The 25567-nt window shown below is 48.8% G+C and overlaps 1 protein-coding gene across 1 annotated transcript in view; it reads right to left on the bottom strand.

Moving 5' to 3' along the window:
* Positions 1 to 10019: 10019 nt before the first annotated feature.
* LOC115469884 (trichohyalin-like) overlaps positions 10020 to 25567 on the bottom strand; it is a 173067-nt gene continuing 157519 nt past the window's right edge. The window contains exon 13 of the mRNA XM_030202635.1: positions 10020 to 10114. Within this exon, the coding sequence (XP_030058495.1) occupies positions 10083 to 10114 (32 nt within the window). The 3' untranslated portion in view covers positions 10020 to 10082. The remainder of the gene's footprint in view (positions 10115 to 25567) is intronic.

Consider the following 25567-nt stretch of genomic DNA (forward strand, 5'->3'; position numbering starts at 1 on the left):
GTCTAAGAGGAGAAAAGCCAAGTGGCCTGGCCAGTAGGAAGAGACCTGGGTGCATCTTCCTGTGCGTCCCTCTGCCCCGTTCCTTATCTCTGCCCCTGTAATAAGTACACCTTGCTCTGCGGCTCACGAAGGAGGACGGATTGAGCCAGACCAGGTTTTACTTCCATCGCTGTCAATGAAAGTAAAATACGGACTGGCTCAATCTGTCCTCTTTTATCTGGAGCCATATGGTAACCCTAATGACTCATCAGCAAAGAGTTAGTCACAGATGCCCCAATGATCAGATGCAAACGCGGGCGCTAGTGACCAATAGCACCGTACTAGCGCTCGCGTTTGCTCCTGCCCGATGATCAAAGCCGGCGAGCGCGTATAACAACGCACTTGCCAGCTCTGAACGCAATCAGCATGCAAATGCATGCTAAACAGGGCATTACCTATTCCTCCCCAATGCTCAGCGGGCAGCGCACCAAACACTGATGCTCCTCCTGCAGCAAACCCTACGCCAGCTCAGAGCCGACGTTAGGGTTTGCGGAGCATTGGAGAGGAATGGGGAGTCCTGTCCAGTGTGCATTTGTTTGCTAGTTTTCCTGGTGGCCCAGTGGCCTTCTCCCTCCCTCCATCCCTCAGACATGGGGGGGGACTGGAGGTCTGCTGGACCTCCAGCCCCCCAACACGAGGGCACAGGGGCTGAAGATCCAGTAGATCTGCAGCCCCCTAACCCCCCACACCCCAAAAAACATCCCTGGTGGCTCAAGAGGGCTGCCAAGATAACCCCACACCGAACATGGTGGTCTAACGGCCAACCCGCCCCCTCCACCTCCGCGTTGGAGGAGGGAGTAGCACTCCCTCTCTTTCCAGCACCGCCTTCAAAATGATAGCGCCCTGCCCAGTTCATCCTGGGATGCACTGGGCGGGGATTTCCTACCATATAAGAGGCTAAGAAAGGTGTTTCCTACACAGAGCTCCTCTCTTCTGGAGAGGACCTTGGGGTGACAGTGACGAAGCAATGCGACAAGGCGGCAGCCGCAGCCAGAAGGATGGGTATAACCAGTAGAAGAAAGGAGGTGTTGATGCCCCCGTACAAGTCATTGGTGAGGCCTCATTTGGAGTAAAGTGTTTAGTTTTAGAGGTCGTATCTTGCTAAAGAGGTAAAAAGTCTGGAAGCAGTTCAAAGAAAAGCAATGAAAATGGTATGTGGTTTGCGTAGCAAGATGTACAATGACCCGAATGAACATGTATACCCTGGAAGAAAGGAGAAACAGGGGTGACATGATACAGACGGCCAAATATTTGAAAAGTATTAATCCGCAAACCAACCTCTTCCAGAAACGGGAAGGTGGTAGAACTAGAGGACATGAACTGAGATTCAAGGGGGGCTGACTCAGGAAAAATGTCAGGAAGTATTTTTTCACTTAGAAGGTGGTGGAATGCCCTCCCGTGCCAGGTGGTTGAGATGAAAACCGTAATGTAATTCAAAAATGCGTGGGATAAACACATAGGGATCATGTTTAGAAGGAATCGATCCAAAGAAGCTTAGCGGAAACTAGGTGGCAACACTGGTAATTGGGAAGCAAAGCCAGCGCTAGGTGGACTTCTACAGTCTGTGGCCTGGATAGATCTGGATGGGTTGGACCTGGAGCTTTTCAAAGGGCTTCGATGACAACTTCAGAAGTTTTAGAGCAAGGACAGTGCTAGGCAGACCTCTACGGTCTATGCCCTGAAAACAGCACGGACAAATCAAGATCAGGTATACATATGTCGTATCACCTCATACCTTAAGTAATGTGTTTATTTTCTTGGGCAGACTGGATGGACCATACAGGTCTTTATCTGCCGTCATCTACTATGTACGTTTTATTGCCAATTGGCTCCAGATTCACCTGAGGGTTGATCCAGCCCTTGGTTTACTCAGTGCACGTGGGGACTTGTAGTTCTTATGTCCCCAACTGCATTCCCTAAGACAAGCAAGACTACAAGTTCATGCATGAATAGGGCAAACTTAGGCCTGGATCAAATCTGTCAGGTGAATCTGGAGCCCACCAGCAGCCCTACTCCAGAACCAGTTGCACGTGTCCAGCCATCACTGCTCCACCTACGGCTGAGGCTGGCCTGCAACCCTGAACCCAGCTCCCCATTGGTCAGTGCTGAAACAAGATGCTAGCTCAGCCAATCAGGGGACTAGGATTTGACAGCTGCCTCTCCCAGCCCCAACCCCAGGTCCCATATCTCAAGCCTCAACAGAGCTGTCAAGCCAATTAATCTTCCATTCTGACAGCCCACAAGATACCGCTCACATCACAGTCAAGTCCAGGCTTGTTGTCTATTACCTGCCAAGCCTCAGAGAAGATTATTACTAAGTACAAGGTAATTTAATTAACTCCTCCTTTCCCAGAAGGCCCACCCCGGTGTTTTGAATGCCTGGAGGCTGCTAGCAGATGACAGCGCTTCTCCTGCATCACCTGCTACCCTACTTCAGATCCCACACTCTGCCAGTCAGATTGCCCTGAAGACTGTGAATCCAGTGATCCTATGCTCTGCAGAGACACACAGAGACAGAGAGACAGACAGATAGACAGACAGAGAGAGAGAGGCCAGTGATTCTCTGTCCTGCAGAGAGAGAAACAGAGAGAGAGAGAGAGAGAGAGGGGCCAGTGATTCTCTGTCCTGCAGAGAGAGAGACAAACAAAAGGAGAGACAGACAGACAGAGAGACAGACAGATAGACAGAGAGACAGACAGAGAGAGGCCAGTGATTCTCTGTCCTGCAGAGAGAGAGACAAACAAAAGGAGAGACAGACAGATAGACAGAGACAGACAGATAGACAGAGAGAGGCCAGTGATTCTCTGCCCTGCGGAGAGAGACATAGAGACAGACAGGCAGGCAGAGATGGGGGGGGGGGGGGCAGTGATTCCTTTGCCCCACATATGGGACAATGCTCAAAACTTAACGCTGGCACTAGAGGCAACTAGCACCGATATTATTGAGCTCAGAAGGCTCTAGAACAAGATAGAATGTGTTCGCCAAAGATTTGCGCAAATATAGTTAAACAGATGCTAATGAGGTCATTTCCTTTTCCCTCCCAAGGCTCAAAGCTGCCCTTACTGCTGAAAACCTAATGCCAGCTCGGAGCATGTGTCAGGGTGTTTGCAGAGAGGATTTCCCACAATTTATTCTTTAAAAGCTGCCATTTTTTATTTAATTTGACAGCAGAAGGAAGCCCGTGCAAGGCTCTCAGCGGTGATAGTGAGAGACAAATATGTGCGAGTCAGAGCACACCCCAAAAGTGAAAGCACACATCCACACCTGTTTTCTGCATTTAAATATAACCTTTTCATGTGAAAAACAAATACGAACAGCATATGTTTAAAGCCCAGAAGAATGGTGCTAATGTGTGCTTGGCTTCTGGGTTTGACTGGCGCATGGGCACAAGAGCTGTGATTAGTGCAAAACTTTTTTTTTTACTTTGCTCACACCTTTTTCAGTATCAGCTCAAGGCGAGTTATATTCAGGTACTCTGGATATTTCTGTGTCCCAGGAGGGCTCACAATCTAAGTTTGTACCTGAGGCAATGGAGGGTTAAGTGACTTGCCCAAGATCACAAGAAGCAGCAGTGGGACTTGAACCAGCCATTTCTGGATTGTAAAACCAGTGCTCTAACCACTAGGCCACTCTTGTGCACATGCACCAGGTGTGTTCCCCTCCCCCTTGCTTTCATCAAATAGTGCACATATCATTTGCATCTTTTTATGGTTGAGCATTGCGGAGCTATTTCTCTGCACTGCTCCCAGGCTATTGATCAGGTGCTGTTCCAGACAGCACCAAGTTCTGAGCATCAGCCCAATAGAGAAGGAGAAGCTACTGATCTCTGCCCTTCGACACACTTTGAAACATCTAGGGAGAAAGGATCCCTCCTGGTGCTTACAATGTTCCTGTTCACAGGGAGCTCCTCCATATTCCAGCACGTCTGTAAACTATTAGAACATAAGAGTAGCCATACTGAGTCAGACCAATGGTCCATCTAGCCCAGTATCCTGTTTTCCAAACAGTGGACAAGCCAGGTCATAAGTACCTGGCAGAAACACAAATCGTGTCAACATTCCATGTAGAACCCCAAAGAACAGCAGGATTCTGGAATCCTAAAGAGTGACAAGATTCCATGCAGAATCTCAAACAGTAGCAACATTCCATGTAGAACCCCAAAGAATAGCAAGATTCCGGAATCCTAAAGCGTAACAAGATTCCATTCAGAATCTCAAAGAGTAGCAACATTCCATGTAGAACCCCAAAGAACAGCAAGATTCTGGAATCCTAAAGAGTGACAAGATTCCATGTAGAATCTCAAACAGTAGCAACATTCCATGTAGAACCCCAAAGAACAGCAGGATTCTGGAATCCTAAAGAGTGACAAGATTCCATGCAGAATCTCAAACAGTAGCAACATTCCATGTAGAACCCCAAAGAACAGCAAGATTCTGGAATCCTAAAGAGTGACAAGATTCCATGTAGAATCTCAAACAGTAGCAACATTCCATGTAGAACCCCAAAGAACAGCAGGATTCTGGAATCCTAAAGAGTGACAAGATTCCATGCAGAATCTCAAACAGTAGCAACATTCCATGTAGAACCCCAAAGAACAGCAAGATTCTGGAATCCTAAAGAGTGATAAGATTCCATGCAGAATCTCAAACAGTAGCAACATTCCATGTAGAACCCCAAAGAATAGCAGGATTCTGGAATCCTAAAGAGTGACAAGATTCCATGCAGAATCTCAAAGAGTAGCAACATTCCATTTAGAACCCCAAAGAATAGCAAGATTCTGGAATCCTAAAGAGTGACAAGATTCCATGTAGAACCCCAAAGAGTAGCAACATTCCATGTAGAACCCCAAAGAACAGCAAGATTCTGGAATCCTAAAGAGTGATAAGATTCCATGCAGAATCTCAAACAGTAGCAACATTCCATGTAGAACCCCAAAGAATAGCAGGATTCTGGAATCCTAAAGAGTGACAAGATTCCATGCATAATCTCAAAGAGTAGCAACATTCCATGTAGAACCCCAAAGAATAGCAAGATTCTGGAATCCTAAAGAGTGACAAGATTCCATGCAGAATCTCAAAGAGTAGCAACATTCCATTTAGAACCCCAAAGAATAGCAAGATTCTGGAATCCTAAAGAGTGACAATATTCCATGTAGAACCCCAAAGAGTAGCAACATTCCATGTAGAACCCCAAAGAATAGCAAGATTCTGGACTAAAGAGTGACAAGATTCCATGCAGAATCTCAAACAGTAGCAACATTCCATACTACAAATCCTAGGGCAAGCAGTTGCTTCCTATGTCTGTCTCAATAGCAGACTAAGGACTTTTCCTCCAGGAATTTGTCCAAAACTTTTTTTAAACCCAAATACACTAACCGCTGTTACCACATCCACCTGTAAAGAGTTCCAGAGCTTATCTATAGAGTGAAAAAAATATTTCCTTCTATTTGTTTTAAAAGTATTTCCAAGTAATTTAGTAATTAGTAATCCACAGCTATTATATAATCTAATCTACTGCTTATACACCTTGCGCATCCCAGCAGGAAGTTTGAAAACACACATATACAGTGTGTTCTATCCATAGTTCAGCCTGGTTTTGCTATCCCAGGTCTCTGCACCTTTGTTTGGGATTCATGCTGGCATTTTCAGTGTCCCTCTCTCATGCACAGTCTGTGTGTTTTTGATAAGCCCCGTTTTGAACTTGTTGGCACTGTAAAATCTCTTAGATTTCATGGCTAGTCTATGCCCTTCCTGGCACAGTGCTCCTAAATGATTCTGTTCTGTGGGATAGACAGGATATGCCAGAGATTCATTGCAGCAGGCGTGTCTGGCACTGGGTTTGGAGAGGTGGCATGTTGGTCACTGGAAGGAGACAGATTTCAAAGTTTGCATCACCAGGATTTTAATTTCCTCAGCAAGATCCAGTCATTACAGAGAAGTACCAGTGTTCCCTATCTGGGACCGAGAGTCCATAAACTCATGGAAGGACCTCGCCTTGGTTACATAGGATAGAGGAGCACAGGATAAATATTTACAGGTTTTACTGGTTTAAACAGGACCTCAGTGTTCATGTTATAACTATTGTTCCCACGCTGTGAAGTGTCTGTGATATTAAAGGAAACCTGCTTTGGCAAAAGGGAACAGGCCTTTTCTCGGGACAGGGAGGAGGGCTTTCCCATATGTTCAAAGCTCCGGAAAGATTTCACCTATACTTAATTCATTTCAGGGACTGTTAAGTATACTGGTTCAAAATCAGTTGCACCGATATTATGGTTCTATTAAGCAAACAAATGAAATATAATCTAATTTAGACAGTCCCTTTCAGAAGTAACAACCAGGTAGCCACTTCTGGGATAAAGGGTCTGGCAGAAACTACAGCCTAGATGGAATTAAAGCTTCACAGGAATAATGTGAGTAACATGAAACACGGGGAGGTGAAGTAACATGACATCCCAGTCATGGCAGAGCTGGGATTAGAACTGGCATAAGGGGCGGTAAAGTGTCTCATCTAAACATCACACAGGCAGTGAGGGCCAGACCGAGAAAGGGAGGTAAAATGACTCACCTGTGGCTCACACATGCCAGGGCAGAGTTGAGATTGGAACTTACATATATGGATTTAAAGTGACTCATCTATGGGTCACAGAGAAAGTCAGGGGCAGAGCTGGGCTTAGAACTGACACTGAGGGAGGTAAAGTGATTAATTCCAGGGTCACGCTGAGAATCAAAGGCAGAACAGGGATTAGAAGTGAGACACAGGAGGTAAAGTGACTCATCCCACATTCACACAGTCAGGGGCAGAGCTGGGATTAGAGCTCCTTGGATTGCTGATCAGGTGCTAAAATAGCCCATAGGACAGCAGCTCAAGGCTGTAGCTCAAACATCTGTCTTCACTATGAAAAAACAAGGGAAGCCTGAAACCTGCCTCCAATGACCCCAGGTGGGCTGAACCAGGCCTGGTTTTCTCCCAGGACTTATAGGTCAGATGAAAAGCAGGACTACATCTCCCTGCATGCCGTGTGGCAAAACCAGGTCTGGCTCAGCCCATCTGCACTGGTGGAAAACTGCTGTTTCCCACAGGCAACATGAAAGAAGCATCCAGTGGTCCCGGGCAGGTGCCCATGGATCTCATTTCAACAAGGTGACCCTGCTGCAGGCGAGCGGGAAGGAGTAAATAGCACTGCGGAGTCTGACTGCTGAAGTCTATTAAAGTAAGCCCTGGGTCACTGCAAGCAAATCACACTTCATCTGGTGCAGAGCAACGAGGGGGGGGGGGGGCAGCAGGGCTGCTTTGTGCTTTATGGACGGACTTGCTGTGCTCAGCTCTCACAAAGCTGGCTCTATTCTCCCCCCTCCCTGAAACCCTGGGTCACAAAGGACATGAGACACAGGCCTGGTGTGGGCACTCCAGCTTCAGCCATAGGATCACGGAGGAATGTAAGGGGACATTGAGCCCCGACACTCTCACTGTGATAAGCAGCTGGACTAGGTCACTCCCTGGAGATGAGAAGTCAAGCGGTGGATGTTTAGTTTAAAGTCAAATTAGTTAAAAAGCAGAGAAAATGCTGTTTTGGCATCACTTAAAACTCCCCCCCCCCCCCCCCCCCCGAGGGCCCTGATTCTGAATCCTGGGAGGGGGCTTGAATTTACCCAGTATTGCTTTGTCTTCCAGTTAATTTCACTAATTGTGGATTTGGAAGGGGAGATGCAGTGTTGCATAGACAGAATAGAAATTATTTCCCACTTATTACAAACCCCAAACCATCATGGTTCAGGATTGTTATACGCAGTGTGGTTTTTCTAGCAAAAAAGGTGCCGGTACTCAAATGCTAGGGCACTCTTCATGGGTGGGGTGAGCACTGAGGGACCCACCCCACAATAGCCAGACCCCGGCAACCAGCCACAGAACCTATGACAAGGCAGAATTGGTGTGTAGAGCCTGATGTCTTTCATTAAAACTTGGGGTCCATGGGTCAATTTTAGCAGACAATGGAAAAGGTGCCGGTACTCAGTACTCCCAAGTACCCTCTCAAAAAAAGCCCTGGTTATACGTCATAGGTGGATTAAGTTGAAAAAAATAGCAGAAGAGATGAGGCTGTCAGGGGTCTCTGTATGTGACCATCTTGAGGGGGGGGGGGGGGCAGTCTACAGCCCCTGTGCCAGTTGAGCACAATGAACAAAATTCCTTTCCAATCCCAGATCTGGCAAGCAGTCAAGGATTAGAATTGACATGTGGGGAGGTAGCACTGACTCATCCCAGAGTAACAGAGACCTACAGGGCCAGAGCTGGGATTAGAACTGAAACACAGGGAAGTAGCATGACTCATCCCAGAGTCACACAGACAGACAGGGCTAGAGCTAGGATTAGAATTAACACATGGGGAAGTAAAGAAAGTCATCTCAGGGTCTCACCGACAGGACAGAGATGGGATTAGAACTGACACATGGGGATGTAAAGTGATTAATCTATAAGTGACACAATGCGGCCAGAGGTGGGATTCAAACTGACACATGGAGGGGTGGGGGGGGGGGGGGGGGGGGGAGTACAGCGAGTCATCTCTAGGTCACACAATCAGGACCAGAGCTAGAATTAGAACTGACATATAGGTAGGTAAATGTACTAATCTCAGGATCACACAGACAGTCAGGGTCGGAGCTGGGATTGACCCATGGGGTGCTGGATTTGCACACATAACTAGTGCGTTCTTCTAGCAATTACCTTTCTCCTCCTCTAAAAACTTGTCCAGTTTACCTAGTGGATTAGCCCCTTCATAAAACAAGTTGATAACTGGATCCAATCCCATTCCAAGTTAAATGCATCTGGGCTGTGCAGCTCCCTGAAGGAGACCCCAGGTTAGGAGAGATGCTTCTGGCCATCGCTCTGCAGTGCCTCCTTGTGGCCAGTCTCAGGATGTGCAGGTACAGAGTACTGAAAGGAGCCACCTGCTTGTGGCTTTCAGCTGCAACGGGGGGGAAGAGAGGTTTTAAAACCCAGGCACTTGCGAACGTAACCTCTTGATGGCGTAGTTCCAATAAAATGATGTTTCTGACTGAACTCAACCCCCCCCCCCCCCCCCCCCCCGAACAGGAGGCACAGCAGGAGGGAATACTTCTTAAGCTGAAGACAAATAATGTGACATTCCACAGAAATTCCTAAAGTGTCACTTTACTTGGCACCTGAATGGCCACAAGGCTGCATGCCCAACCACAGCACTCGCCTCAGAGACCGGCCAATAGTGCAGGTTAGAATCAGTCATGTGGTCTAAGCTGCACGAATGGGAGGCAACATTATGTGAATATATTACATATATCAGTCTAGCAGTTACTTCTACATTTAACATGTGGCTGATGTGTCCCCTGTACATAATTAAACACCCAAATTCACAGGCACCTTGTAATATAATAAAAGACACTGCAATTATGGATCTGAATTTGGCCACCAGGTGTCACCATTGCATAATGACTGCATCGTCCTTCTCCCAGGGGCTCTGAGTGCTGCCTTGCAGGGCTGACTGGAGGAGTAAACAGTTCCCATCCTTGACGGCCACCAACCAGCCAAATTTTCTGGAAACCCCTAATGAATATGCACGAGATATATTTTATAGAGACAGTGCATGCGAACTTATGTGATGGATGTTCATTAGGGTTATCTGGAAAATCTGGAGGAGTGGGCACTTCTGGAATGGAAGATCCCAAGATGGAATTCAAATCCAGGTCTCTCTGCCTGGCAGTGCCCCACACAGCACCACCACTGGGTCACTAGGCTGCCCTTCACCCGGGAAGAGTCAGGCAGTGACACCTTACCACCCCCTTCCACCTGCAGGAGGGGGCAGGCGGTGCCCCCAGCGAATTTACCATGCACCAGGGCCTCAAGCTCTCAGGGTTTCTCCCAGTTCATTAATTTCTGCCCTGGACTTCATTAGCGGAGCTGCCCCCATGGTTGGGGGAGAGGATACCTACAGCTTGGCTCGCAAGGCAGTCAGATGAGGCTGGGGTCTGCTCACTTTCAGGTGGGTGCAGTCCTTGGGGAGCAGGATCACACGGTCATTCCCCACCTTGTGGGGGCAGATCAGCGTCTGCAGAAAGCAGGTGAAACAAAAAAAAAGAGAGAGAATTAACCAAAGCTGAGAATGTTCCCAGCAGGCCCCTGCCCGCCCCTCTGAGCTGCTGTTCCTTTATTCTACTTCCCCCTCCTGGGAAATGAGGGTGAAACATGTTGGCACATGTCTGGAGACCTTGCAGAGAGATTGGAAAGCCGGGCAGTGCTGAGCGAGCGGCTGCAACAGAGCGAAGCATTTCTGCGTAAGCCAGAGAAGCCGGAAAGAATGCAAGTAATTAGATAATTTGTTCTGGTTAACAGCCAGCATGAGCTGGGTCAGCAGATTTCTTCATTCTGCAATTTCAAGCACGGGAACAGAAATTCACTGATGGCTCCTGGTGTCATTCGGCTCAATTGGACTGACACAAGGGGCCCTGAAACTAACGGTGACCCTACTGCCAGCTGGCTTTTCAGGATATCCTCAATGAATATGCAGAAGATTGATTTGCATGTATTAAGGACCCAGTATATGCAAATTGGCCTCATGTATATTGATGGTGGCTTTCTTGAAACCCTGCCTGGCTGTGGGGTCATCAGGTCAGATTCTGTCCAGGTACACAAGAACCGCTGACAAAACTTGTTCAGTCCTGTCTTAAGGGGACACTGGGGTGTGGAGATGGAAGCAGGGGCGGAGCCAGACAACAGATTTTGGGTGGGTCTAGGCAAGAAGCGGGTGGGCACCAAGCAGTGGCGTTCCTAGGGCAGCTGACACTTGGGCCCCCCGGGTGCAGCGCCCCCCCTGGTGAAACGACACCTCCCCCCGGCGAAACGACACCCCCCCAGGTGCATTTTTACCTGCTGGGGGGGGGGGGGGGGGTGCCGCGCGCCTGTCGGCTTCGCTCGTTCCATGCTCCCTCTGCCCCGGAACAGGAAGTAACCTGTTCTGGGGCAGAGGGGAGGGAGCACGGAACGAGCGGCGCTGACAGGCGCGTGGCACCCCCCCCAGCGGTGTGCACCCGAGGCGGACCGCACCCACCGCCCCCCCCCAGGAACGCCACTGGCACCAAGTGTTCTCCTCCTCCCACCCCCCCACCCCCCGCACCACCACCACCAAAAACAATATCTCAGCTGGCTGGAAAACGTTTCTTTCCACCTTGGCAGTCTGCAGCAGGCATGCGCTGAAAACTGAACAAGCGCAGGTGCCGTTATTGTGGAGAGTAGCGTTTTCGTTACCATCAGGGGGAGGTCTTCAACTAGTGGAGCTGGGGATCCCCACCAGCTACCACTAAATGTGTGCTACTGTTGGGTGGGCCTGAACCCTAAGTGGGTGGGCCCTGGCCCACCTGTGGCTACGCCACTGGATGGAAGGCAACAGGCAGGCCAAAAATGGCATCACCTTAAAGCCAGCTTCTATAATGAGCATCCTTCCTCCCGTCGGATCCATTAGCTCTGATTTTACAGCTTCTTTGCCGACTGGGCTTGCAAAGAAGATTGTCCAGCCTGCTTGGTGCAGTGGACAGTCCACCTCATCCAAAGGCAGTTGGCTCGAGTACAAGCAGAAACTTGGGGGGGGGGGGAACAGAGAAATACAAATAAAAGGTAACGGAATTCAAACATGCGTGGGATATACATAAAGGAATCCTGTGCAGAAGGAATGGATCCTCAGAAGCTTAGCCGAAATTGGGTGGCGGATCCGGTGGGGGGAAGAGGGGTTGGTGGTTGGGAGGCGAGGATAGTGGAGGGCAGACTTATACGGTCTGTGCCAGAACCGGTGGTTGGGAGGCGGAGCCGGTGGTTGGGAGGCGGGGATAGTGCTGGGCAGACTTATACGGTCTGTGCCCTGAATAAGGCAGGTACAAATCAAGGTAAGGTATACACAAAAAGTAGCACACATGAGTTTATCTTGTTGGGCAGACTGGATGGACCGTGCAGGTCGTTTTCTGCCGTCATCTACTATGTTACTATGAAATGGCAGTACTGTATTTACATGTGTGGATTCTACACTGCACAGGGATTTCAGGGGGGGGGGGGGGGGGGGGGGGGACTAATGCATTCCCCACTTTACAAAGGGGAAAAGATTTCCCCATCTGGTTTTGCTTCCTGCTTGTTTCGACCAGGGCAGTGCAGGAGGGAGTCATTCTCTGTATTCTCATCTCTAAAATGAACATACCAAAAATACAGAGATAGTGGATCAATCACATTACAAATGGACTCCAGATTATGACATTCCTTAGAAATCCTTTTGCTTAGTACCAGTACATATATTTTGTTGAAGGAATTTTTCTTTGTATTTCCAACAAGGAGGAAAAAAGACCTCAGTTGGCCGTAACTATCTTTACCTAATGGAAACAGCAGGCGAACCTGCAGTCAGGTAGACAATGATAAGACACAAACAGCTCCCAGTTCTCTATCATTGGTCTTAAAAAACCTCCAAGAACATGTTTTATTCAAAATCTAAACGTGAAACCTTCTTAGATCTTCTATATACTTTCTTAAATCTTTTGAGCAGAAATACCCATGTAGGGGCATAGCCAGACCTCGCGGTGGGAGGGGGCCAGTGCCCGAGGTGTGGGGGAGCACATTTGACCAGTTTCACTAAAAGGAATGTGCAGGATGTGAGAGGAAGACAGGGCAGGGCAGGCAACATGCTGGAGACTGGCGCTGGTCAACGCTTCAGTTGGCAGAGGCTGGGGACCCCCACCAGCAAAACCAGGGGGCCCAGGCCCCCGTGGCCCCACGTACCTATGTCACTGGTATATACTGAGGGGCATAATTGAATGCGAACGCCCATCTCCATGGGTGTCTATGTCCGAGAACAGGTATGTGAAGGGGCAGGACAGACCGTATTTTCGGAAAAAATGGGTGTCCATCTTTTTTTTCGATAATACAGTTTGTGCCAGGCAAATGCATCGGATTTGTGCGGATTTGCGCTGGGCGATTTCGTTTTCCAGTGATAATGGTAACCAAAGGCACCCAGCTCAAAAACGAACAAATCCAAGGCATTGGGTCGCAGGAGGGGCCAGGATTCGTAGTGCACTGGTCCCCCCTCACATGCCAGGACACCAACAGGGCACCCTAGGGGGCACTTCTAAAAAGTAAAAACAAAAATTAAATACCTCCCAAGTCCATAGCTCCCACCCCTTGGGTGTGGAGCCCCTCAAATCCCCCCAAAACCCACTGCCCACAACTCTACACCATTACCATAGCCCTTATGGCTGAAGAGGGGCACCTACAGTACATGTGGGTACAGTGGGTTTTGGGGGCGGTTTGGAGGGCTCCCATTTACCAGCACAAGTGTAACAGGTAGGGGAGGATGGGCCTGGGTACACCTGGGTGAAGTCCACTGCACCCACTAACAACTGCTCCAGGGACCTGCATACTGCTGTGATGGAGCTGGGTATGGCATTTGAGGGTGACATACAGGCTGGAAAAAAAAGTTCTTAAAGTTTGTTATTTTATGGTGGGAGGGGGTTAGTGACCACTGGGGGGGGGGGGGTCAGGGGTGATCATCCCCGATTCCCTCCGGTGGTCATGTGGTCATTTAGGGTACTTGTTTGTGAAAAAAAGGGTTAAAAAAATGACCCAAATTCATGGTAAAAACGCCTTTCTTTTTTCGATTATCGGCTGAGGGCGCCCATCTCTCCTCAGCCGATAACCACGCCCCAGTCTCGCCTTCGCCACGCCTCCGACACGCCCCCGTCAAGTTTGCCCGTTTCCGCGACAGATTGCAGTTGAAGACGCCCGAAATCCGCTTTCAATTATACTGATTTGGGTGCCCATGAGAGAAAGCCGCCCATCTCCAGATTTGGGTCGAAATCTGGGCGCCCATCACTTTCGAAAATAAGGTGGACTGTGTGTTTGACAAATCAGTTAACTTAACTTCATAGCAGGAGCGGTCCCTCTAAAATGAAAAGTAAGAAAGATTGTGACCTCAGCATTTACATGTTTGGTTTGTGGCTACACATGGAAGCGACGCCACTTACATGCAGAGGTTATGAAATCGTTACTTCCACACGGACGTTGCCGGGTTCATGACCCTTATGTTTTCCACATGTATGTTTGTAAACCGGCTGCTTCCATTCTGCGTGTCGACAAACGCACACACATTCCCACAGGCGCTTGTAGGCCTTTTGGAAAAGGCATTTCATGTTTGGCAGAACGTTTTGTAAAATACACCAGAACAGAGCACGCCCCAACCTCGATGTACGAATTCCAGTCTGAATATCCTAAGCGAAATGGGCCTTCACAGATCTTTGTTATGCCTGCTTTGTGTCACATTTTCATTTCCAACGAAAGCGGTGATGGTCCCAGCGAGACAAGTTGTTTGAAGTTCTTCCAGTTCAGAGCGATTCTAGGAATACCGCGGTACTGTAAAGCATTCTGCTTCCTAACATTTCTTTGGTCCTCACAGGCTCAAAGTGAAAGGAAGCCCTTTTCCAATCGGAGATTTTGATTCAGGGACATCACACAAAAATGGCTGTGGCTGAGCACAAGGAAAGGCTAAAGTGGCTGAGGGGTGATATGATAGAGGTCTATAAAATAATGAGTGGAGTGGAAAAGATAGATATGGAGAGTCTGTTTACGCTTTCCAAAAATACTAGGACAAGGGGGCATGCGATGAAGCTGGAGTGCAGTAAGTTTAAAACAAATAAGAGAAAAAGTTTCTTTACTCAGCGCGTAATTCGACTCTGGAATTTGTTGCCGGAGAATGTGTTTAAGGCGGTTAGCTTAGCAGAGTTTAAGAAAGGTTTGGACGACTTCCTGAAGGAAAAGGCCATAGAATGTTATTAAATGGACGTAGGGAAAAATCCACTGTTCCTGGGACAAGCAGTACAAAATGCTTTGCTCCGTGGATCTTGTCGGGTGATTGTGACCTGGATTGGCCACTGTCGGAGACAGGGCGCAAGGCTAGATGGACCTTTGGTCTGTCCCAGTGTGGCGATGCCTTATGGTAAACTGGTGACCCCATAACAAGCTGGGGTATCCACAATGAAAATAGGTTGGTGTGATATAAATTTGCATGCACTGGGTCCTCAGGATACATACAGTTTATTTCATGCTTTATGTAATGCAAATTTGGGTATCCTGAAAACTGGCTCAGAGGCCACTAGGACAGGTATGGGAACGAGTAGAGGAAAACCAGGTCTCTTTGGACCTGGAGCAATCCATTTGCTGGTGGCTGTGAATTCTTTGCTTGTAGTGTAAGTCAAGTTTTGCCCAGTGAACCTTTTTGAAGGTTAGTCCTAGCAGAGTGGGGGGGGGGGGGGGGGGGGGGAGATACGCTCTCCCTTCCCTACAGCTGATGGGAGGAAAATACCGTTAGACCTGGGTGTGATACGTGTCCCATTCACTTCCACTGCACGGGGTCTTCACACCTTTCCCTAAGGGACTTTTATCCCCTTGAATTACTTGGGGAATGAGACCGGCCTCCTTACTACTGGTTTATAACAGTTAGAACCCTCCTCCCCCACTCAGTGTCGATCCAAAGGGTTTTTACAAGGAAACAGACATTTCATTTTTGCGGCAAATAAATCCTATATAACAAAAATCCCTCAAATGAAAGTTTATAAAGCCTGAAACCCTGATAAACAGCAACGCCCTGGAGGAGCCAATCTGAAGGCCAAGGTAGAGCTTCCCAAACCTGTCCTGGGGACCCCTCACTCAAGGGGGTTTTGGGGTATCCACAATGAATAATTTTCAGATGCTTAGTTGCCAGCGTATGCAAATCGATCTCCTGCACATTCATTGTGGATATCCAGGGCCGCCAAGGGGGGGGGGGCAGGGGGGGGGACAAAATTCCCCGGGCCTGAACCTCCAAGGGGGGCCCGGCGCCGCAGTCCCCTCCACCCTCCCACCTCCGTCCACCACTGGGCCAGGCCCCCCTGAATTCAAATCATAGCGCCTCACCTCGACCTCGCTCCGTGTGAAAGAAGCGCAGCAGCGGCAGTCTGCAGATCGCCTCCCTTCGGGCCTTCCCTTCCTGTGTCCCGCCCTCGCGCAAGTTACGTCAGGCGAGGGTGGGACACAGGGAAGGAAGGCCCGAAGGGAGGCGATCTGCAGACTGCCACTGATGCGCTTCTTTCACACAAGGAGAAAAGTCGAGGTGAGGCGCTATGATTTGAATTCAGGGGGGCCTGGCCCGGTGGTGGACGGAGGGGGGCAGCGATGATGACAACCTTGGGGGAGCGGCGGCGGGGGCCCGGGGGCAGCCTTGCCCCGGGCCCAGCCCAGTCTCTCGGCGGCCCTGTGGATATCCTGAAAACGCAACTGGCTCTGGACTGCCCAGGACAGGTTTGGGAAGCCCTGTCGCTTGGGGATGTCCCTTTCACCTTCTCTCCACAGCTGCTGCACAGGGCGGCTCCTGCAATCTCCTCATAGATTCTTCCATTGTCTCTGGAGATGTACAGCATGGTGGCATAACAGCTCAGCGCCATTTCCTCAGGGTGGAATGCATCAAAGAAAAAGTCACAAATGCTCTCTTCCTCCTCCCAGGCATTCTCAGTTCAGACTCTTCCAAGAAGCCTAACAGGGAGGGAGAGAAACACATAAATGTTCTGCAAACTTCTAGCTCATATTTAATTTCTAGCTCTGAAAAACCTGAGCATTCTTGCACTTCCTGAAACGGCCACTAGATGGCGTCTTACATCCACTGCTCCACTCAGGGACCCAGGAGTCATTTGAAGCCCTATTCAAAAGCTGACAGGTCAATTTTAACTAAATTCCTCTAGAATGTGCTGATGTCACTTTGCAATATTCTTGGAATTAAACTATGCAGGTGAACACAACCTCTATTTCCCCCCCCCCCCCCTCCTATTGGACCAGCAAGCCAGAGCAGAATGAAAATAACTTCACATTCCACGGTGTAATTAGCGAGTCAGAGTTTCCATGAAGATATTTCTGGAAGACTATTAATTTTCTGAAATCCCTTGCGAGCGTGGAAACAGCAGCGCTGTGCAGGAGAAAGACATGAGTGCGTCCCTGTGCAAAAGCTATTTGTGGCAGGAGACCTGGCAAAACCCTGCGTTGCAGCAACTAAATAATGTATGTGGGCTGATCTGTTTTTATTGGGAAAAGTGGGCATCGAGATGGACATTTTGAAAAGCCATTTATTCTGCTATACAGGTCTTATAAAGACTGTCCACCCTTTCCCCAGATGAAAGTACACAGTGATATCAATAGTGCATTAAATAGATTTTTTTCCTTCTTGTTTCAGGCATTGTTGTTGAAAAAATAGCCTAAAAAATAGATTTAAAAAATGTATCTAGCTGTCCCCCTCCCCTCCCCCATTGCTGCTGCCCCTGACCCTCTCTTACTATTTGCCACAAGAAAATGGTACCAGCTTTGGGTCAACCAGTGCTGTATTTCTAACCATCTCAGTATACAGAAATGCAGCCACATCCAGGAAACCTTTCGAAACCTAATACAATCAATGATCCTAAGTCATGCAGATTATTGCAACGGAATCTACGCGGGATGCAAAGAACAACTCACAAAAAAACTCCAGACCGCCCAAAATACAGCAGCCAGGTTGATATTCAGGAAAACACGCTTCGAAAGGTCAAAACCCCTTCGAGAAAAGCTGCATTGGCTCCCAATCAAAGAACGGATCATCTTCAAAGTCTGCACTTTAGTCCACAAAATTATATATGGAGTAATCACAGGATACATGATAGACCTTATAGATCTGCCAATAAGAAACAGAATCGGATCGTCAAGCTCATACCTAAACCTACACTACCCAAATTGCAAAGGACTGAAATACAAAACAACTTACGCATCCAGCTTCTCCTACATAAGTGCACAACTATGGAATGGCCCCCCAAGAGCTATGAAAACAATCCATAACCATAAACATAAAGGAATCCTGTTCAGAAGGAAAGGATCCTCAGGAGCTTAACCGAGATTGGATAGCAGAGCCGGTAGTGGGAGGCGAGGCTGGAGGTTGGGAGGCGGGGATAGTGCTGGGCAGACTTATACGGTCTGTGCCAGAGCCTGTGGTTGGGAGGCGGGGCTGGTGGTTGGGAGGCAGGGATAGTGCTAGGCAGAGTTATACGGTCTGTGCCAGAGCCGATGGTTGGGAGGCGGGGCTGGTGGTTGGGAGGCGGGGATAGTGCTGGGCAGACTTATACAGTCTGTGCCAGAGCCGGTGGTGGGAGGCGGGGCTGGTGGTTGGGAGGCGGGGATAGTGCTGGGCAGATTTATACGGTCTGTGCCACAGCCGGTGGTGGGAGGTGGGGCTGGTGGTTGGGAGGCGGGGATAGTGCTGGGCAGACTTATACGGTCTGTGCCCTGAAGAGGACAGGTACAAATCAAAGTAGGGTATACACAAAATTAGCACATATGAGTTATCTTGTTGGGCAGGTTGGATGGACCGTGCAGGTCTTTTTCTGCCGTCATCTACTATGTTACAATGTATTGAAGACCAACAATAATGGGAGAGTGAAAGATTGTTCCTGCCATAAGAAGACTGTAAATGGTAAGGGGGGGGGGGGGAGGGGAGTCTACATGGTAGATGGAAGTCCACAGAGCAATCTAAGAAAATACTCTTTCACGGAAAGGGTGGTGGATGCGTGGAACGGCCTCCCGCCGGAAGATAGCGTGGGACAGGCTTGTGGGATCCCTTAGGAAAGAAAGAGTTAGTGGTTACTGAGGATGGGCAGACTGGACTTTTGGCCCTTATCTGCCGTCATGTTTCTACGTCCCTCATACGCTTTTATTAGAAACTAGTATGAAAGGCCCGTCCGGGCGCTAGCAAGGCGCTTTCCTTACCATCCCCCTCCCCTCGTTGCTGGCCTTACCCTCCGTGTTGATCGCGGCGGATCAGCTGTTCGGGCGGCACTCCATGGGGGGGGTGGAGGATCTGCAGAGGTCGCTGTTTTTCTGTGTGCGTCAGGGGGTGGGGGGAGTGGAGCGTCGGAGGGCGGTGGAACTGGGGATTTGTTGTGTCATTGCCCCGCCCCAAACGTCATCACGTTGTGACACGAGGGCGGGGCAAGCACTCATGGTTGAAAACTGATCTGCACCATGACAACTTGACTTGGAATGCTGGGTAAGTTTGCCTCATGGAACGTTGGCGGTGCGTTTTATATAGAGAGATAATTAAAGCAGCGGGCAGTAGTGATTTGGAGGTGGGGGGGGGAGGGGGCTGATGCCATCGGTACCATGGAAAGAAAATGGCTGAAATGACATGGAAAGCTAAAAACAAGTTTTTCATTCATTTATAAATGTTGACACTTCCGATTTTCTTTCAAACGACAGCACACCCCTGCAAGAGAAACACCGTGCGCCCCCAGATTCCAACTGCATCCCCTCCCCTTCCGTAGGCTCCCACACCTTTGCGTGCTCCTTTTAGCTGCTCAGGGGCAGGGTGAGGTCACGTGAGCCAACACTACACAATCTGTTTGCTTATTTTTCACAGAAACAGCAGGTGCGGATCCCTGTGGGTACATAATTTTCCTTTAGCAGTTTTCAGAAGCAAAGACTTTCACTTTGAGAACTGATGCAAAGTGCCCACAGAGTTTTGAAAATTGCAAGCGTGCCCTGTTGTGAAGCGTTTACTGCTGGGTGATCAGACACAGAACAGAAGCGGTGAGATGAGATGCCCGAAATAACCTTGTTTGCTGACTGAGCATCCCTGGACTTCTACATCATCATTATAAAACAATATTCCAACAATGTACACAGCACTGTACCTAGCGAACTGGAAAATAGATCAGAAACCACAGGAGAGGGGGACAGAAGTGTTTTTCTGCCCCGACAGAAACATCCAGAATATAATGTAATATAGCTCTCGTATTCTGCCAACTCTCAACAAGGCGTTCAAAGCAGATAACAAAAAATGAAATATAAAACAAAAGAATTCATAACTAAAACGTCCTAAATAGTTATGTCCAACTTTTTCCAGGAAGGATGTAAGAACCCGTACTTCTTAAGCCTTCTGGCAAACAATGCCAAGCTTGAGAACAAACAGAGTTTTCCTATAGTTTCTTATACCAAATTCCAGAAAAAGAAGAGAAATATAGCAAAGGTGACTTTAATGGTCTGGGATTTCTGGGGTTAGGCGGGAAGGAGAAGAGACCAATTTCAATACTCCGGACTAGAGCCATCGCTTTCCAAAAATACTAGGACTAGGGGGCATGCAATGAAGCTACAATGTAGTAAATTTAAAACGAATCGGAGAAAATCTTTCTTCACTCAACGTGTAATTAAACTCTGGAATTCGTTGCCAGAGAATGTGGTAAAGGCAGTTAGCTTAGCAGAGTTTTAAAAAGGTTTGGACAGCTTCCTAAAGGAAATGTCCATAGACCGTTATTAAATGGACTTGGGGAAAATCCACTATTGCTGGGATAAGCAGTATAAAATGTTTTGTACTTTTTTAGGATCTTGCCAGGTATTTGTGACCTGGATTGGCCACTGTTGGAAACAGGATGCTGGGCTCGATGGACCTTTGGTCTTTCCCAGTATGGCAATACTTATGTACTTATGTACAGTCTTTGCTCCCACTGACTATGCGGCATGGGCGCCTGACATGAATGAAGAAAGCTGGCTAAGAGGGATGGAATGGCAAGGCAGGTTCATGTTGCCCTCACAGCGTTTTAACAATCAGAAATCAGGCAGCTGGAAGGAAACCCTTGTGCTATTTTATTTCAGCCATTCTGGGAGTACATAAGCCAGAACCACACAACACCTCAGGAGTCAAGTTTTGATAAACCTTAGTGAATTGTTCCTTCTATCCCCTTCCACTTCAGTTGTTCTTTGGTGATGGATGGTCTTGCTTAGAAATCCTCCCTCACTACAAGCTGCTTTCTCGTCCATGTCTAATGCCTTGCTGGCTGCTGCTGTTGCCTTTGGCCATGTGTAATAGGAGTGTGTGTTTGCGTTTTGGTGAATTTCGTTCCAGTTTCATGAGCACTAACATGAAACAGTCAGAAACAGTCCTGGGACCTGGCACCATGAGCCTTCCTTCGCAGCCAACCATTTATAACACCTCCCAGTCCTGAGCCGGCTGCCGTGCAATCATGGGCCATAACTCCTGCCACTAGGTTCACTGTTGCAGGATGATTGGACTCGCTCCAGGTGCTACGAATGCCTCCCCCTATTTCTGGCCCCGAGAATGGGAGACCTAAGCCAGGCCTCTCTACCTGGCAGCACACTGCTTTGCCACTGAGCCACCGAGTCTACCGTGAATTGCATTTCAAGACAGTTTACAAAATATTTTTCAGGCACCCTAAGGTCCCTGCCCCAAAGAGTTTACAATCAAAGTTGAGGCAGCAAGAGATAAGGTTAATTGCCAAAGAAGAAGCAAAATTTCAGAGATGCTAAGGGTGAACCATCCCAAAGAGTGAGATATATCATGCTAAGGAGAGAGATTGAAGGCTAAGGAGAAATTAGGGCTTAACTGCTAACTTTCTTTCCTTTAGGCCCTCCAGACTGGTCCAGCTACTGATGCGTGGGCTTTGTTTGCCTTGTGCCTCCTCTCAGCCAGCCAGTATGTATCTTCCCGAGCAGATCACCAAGATTCATTCCGTGACTGTTTTCTCTGTAGGAACCTTGCTGTGACTTCTCCCAAGCTACCTACGCCACGCGCATTTCATCGTGTCCTGCCATCATTGGGGTTTTTTTCATTTCTTTTTTTGTTTTGTTTTGAAAACTTGTATTGTAACCACACACAACAGCAACTGTTGTCCCATCAAACAGGGCACGTTAACTAACTATGTACAACCTTACCCCTGGAGCTAGGAAGTCCTCTGCAAAGGAAGTGGAACCGAGCCAGAAAGCTACCCCCGAGGAAGCAACACCAAACGCATGGGTGGATGCTGGGCCAGTCTGGAGGGCCTAATGGAAAGAAAATTAGCAGGCAAGCCCTAATTTCTCCTTCCTTGTTAGCCCTCTAGACCACTCCAGCTAAACTTGTGATGTACCAAAGCAGTAGCCAGCCTAGGGGCAGGAACTGTGTAGCCCTGCAGAAAGCACCCAAGCGCCAAACGTAGCATCTGTATCACCTGAACATCGACTCGGTAGTGAGAAATGAAGGAATACATGGAAGACCAACATGCTGCTTTGCAAATAACCAGCAGTAGAATTAAGCTGCTCTTGGCCTATGAAGCCGTGACCCCTAGTCAAATGTGCCTTAAGTAACAGAGGGAGAGGATGGCCTTTAAGAAGATAGGCTGAGGTGATCGCCTCCTTGAGCAAACGAATGATTGACATCTTGGACGCTGCTGCTCCCTTGTTGTGCCCACCATGCAGAACAAACAGTTGGATCTCCAAAAGTCTACCATCCTCTGAAACTACTCCAATAGCACACACCTCACATCCAGGTGGAAAAGGAGCCTTTGATCTTTACCCCCCTTCAGGTCGCCCAGAATCAGAAGGGACACAGATTGATTCACATGGAAAACTGAAATCACCTTAGGCAAAAAGGAAGGAACTGGGCGAAGCATCACCTTCTCCTTGGAAACCTACAGGAAAGGCTCCCTGCAAGACAGCGCCTGCAACTTGGAAATTCGGTGCGTAGATGAAATCGCCATTAAGAAGACCGTCTTCAATATCAGATCCTTGAGAGAGGAATTCAAGAGAGGCTCGAAGGGAGCAGAGAGGAGGCCGCCAAATTCAAATTGAGGTCCCATTGCGGAACAACTAAACGATGAGGAGGATGCAAAATTTTCACTCCCCTCAGGAAACACCCCGCATCCAGCAAGGAGGATGAGGGCTTACCTCCAATAGGACCCCAAAAACAGGCCAACGTCACCACCTGCACTTTCACAGATGACAAGGCCAAACCTTTCTCCAGACCCCCCTGAAGAAAATCTAAAATCTATGCTACCAGAGTCCGAAGAGGTCTCACCCCATTGTCCTGGCACCAAGCCTCAAAAATTGTCCACACTCTCACATAAGCTAGAGAGGTAGACCTTCTATGAGACTTCAACAACATGGAGCTCACAACCAAAGAGTAGCTGTTTTTTTCGCAACCGCACCCACTCAAGAGCCATATTGTAAGCGAGAATGGAGACAGGTCCAATATGACTACAAGCCCCTTCAGCAGAAGCCAGCTCATGCCCCAGAGGGGAAATGGAGGCCACCAGGCAGACCAGATCCTCGTACCATGGCTGATGAGGCCAATCCAGAGTGATTAGAATCACTGATCCAGGATGCAACTATTCTTTGAATGGCCAGGCCTATCAGTGGCCAAGGGAGGACGTTATACAGCAGACTCCCCCCCACCACCACCACCACCATTGGCCACAGCTGCACCAACACATCTAGACCTTCTGCAAGAGGGTTCCTCCTGCGACCGAAGAAGCGAGCCACCTTAGCATTGGCCGCCAATGTCATCAGGTCCATCACCGGGCATCCTCACACAGGAACCATAGCTTTGAAGGCCTCTTGTCCTAGACTCCACTCAATGGAGTCAGGTGTGTGCCTGCTTAAGAAATCCACCTGCAGATTTTCAGACCCCACCACATGCGTTATAGAGAGATCCAGCAGATGAAGCTCAACCCAGGCTATCAGCACTGAAGTCTCCTATACTATCTAAGTGCTTCTGGTACCCTCAGACAGTTCACGTACACCACCATCATGGCATTGTTAGAGAGCACCTGGACCGCATTACCAGTCAGAAGCTCCTGGAAGGAGTGGAGAACGAGATACATGGACCTAATCTCCACTATCTCTCCTCCACCGTCTAGAGATCTTGTGCAACACGACCAAGGCAATGGGCCTCCCAGCCCGAGAGAATTGCATCCATGATGAACACCATTCAGTCTGGTGCCTCTACACTGGTGCCCTGAATCAAGTTCCTGGAGTCCAGCCACCAGCGCAGACTGCGCCTCACAGGTCCCTTGAGCAGAAGTCGCACATCCACATCCAGATCCTGCAACTGCGGTGACCAGTACCCTAGGAACGCCTGCTTTAGGGGATGCATGTGAGCCCTGGCCCACTCTACCACACCCAGCGAGGCCACCATGGATCTCAACATCTGCAAGTAAACGTGGGCCAAAGGCGTCCAGAAAGACAGTAGATGCCAAATCTGAAACTGCAACTTCTGGACTCTGGACAATGGCAGAAACACCCTTCCAACCAGGGTATCAAACCGAACTCCCGATTCCTCAAGACACTGCATTGAAAGAAGGCGATTCTTGGCAGGATTGACTACCCAGCCCAGGTGCTCCAACAACCAAACCACTCAGGCCATGGCCTGCTTGCTTTCCTGAAACGATCTGGTCCGAATCAGCCAATCATCCAGACAGGGATGCACCAGCACGCCCTCCTTCCGCAAAGCGACTGCCACAACCGCTATCACTTTGGAGAAGGTGTGAGGAGCCGTAGTGTAGCTAACTGTGTTTGGGGGGTAGTCACTGTGTCCTGGAACTTAGCAGTCTGATTTTAGTATTTTGAAATGATTTGTTTGTCTGGTTATTGTTGTCTTTCTTTCCTGTTATTAGTCGGCGTCCTTTTGCATTGATTTTATGGATTTTACTGTACTCCACTTAAAGGATTTCCCAAGAGGTTTATCAAATAAAATAACTTTGAACCTTGAAATGTGAGTTCCCCCCCCCCCCCCCCCCCCAAGGAAGGCGCTTTCCCCACCGGCTCACTGTATGTTCTTTTATTTTCTTTTTCTCACTGCAGGAGCAGTTGTTGAAATGGACAGGAAGGCTCTCAAGGCACCCGTCAGAGTCAGGTCTGAGGTATCAAAGTCCTCCTGGCAGTCAGGGGGTCTTGGGGGAGGGACCTGGACACCTGGGTTTTCACCCTAGGGGGTCACCGTGGTCCCTACATACCACCACACCTTAAGAAGACCCCTTAAAGGAGAGAGCAGGCAGGAAAGCACCCTTACAAAAAAGCACTCTGAAATAATTATTTTTAAATTAAATTCAAAGTTATGTGCTCTCCCAAATAGGAATCCACCCGAAGGAATTGCCCCCCCCCCCTCTTCAGGCCTACTGGACTGGAGACTGAGAACGTACTGGCTCAAGGCTATTATATAGAACTTAGAAATTGTGCTCTGTCTCCATCTGCTGGTAGGCAAGCACAACCCACATGTCAGCAGCTGGACCAGTCTGGTGGGCTGACAAGGAAAGAGTGAGATTTTTCAGACGGTATAAATCTAGAATGATTGCAAATGAATCAAGGAAGCATTAAATGATATTAGCTGTTTTTGTAGCCTCTGAAAGAATACAAAGTGGGGAGCAATTTGGGTACATTTTTTGAGCTGAAAATTGTCTTCCTTCCAATACTTAAAAGTATGTAAATCCATAGCCACCGAGAAGGGGGGGCAAGGGGGCCAAATTCCCCGGGCCCAGGTCTCCAAGGGGGCCTGGTGTCAGGGTCTCTCTCTCTTTCCTGCTCCTGATGAGACCCGAGTGATCGCGTCCCGACAGGAGCAGGAGAGCGAAAACTCCGGCGCCGCAGCCGGACCCCCCTTGGAGGCTGGGGAGGACCTGGAGGAGCACCTCCAGCCAGTGGCGTACCAAGGGGGGAGGCAGTG

This window comes from Microcaecilia unicolor, chromosome 5 (assembly GCF_901765095.1).
Source record: "Microcaecilia unicolor chromosome 5, aMicUni1.1, whole genome shotgun sequence".
In the NCBI taxonomy this organism is placed as follows: domain Eukaryota; kingdom Metazoa; phylum Chordata; class Amphibia; order Gymnophiona; family Siphonopidae; genus Microcaecilia; species Microcaecilia unicolor.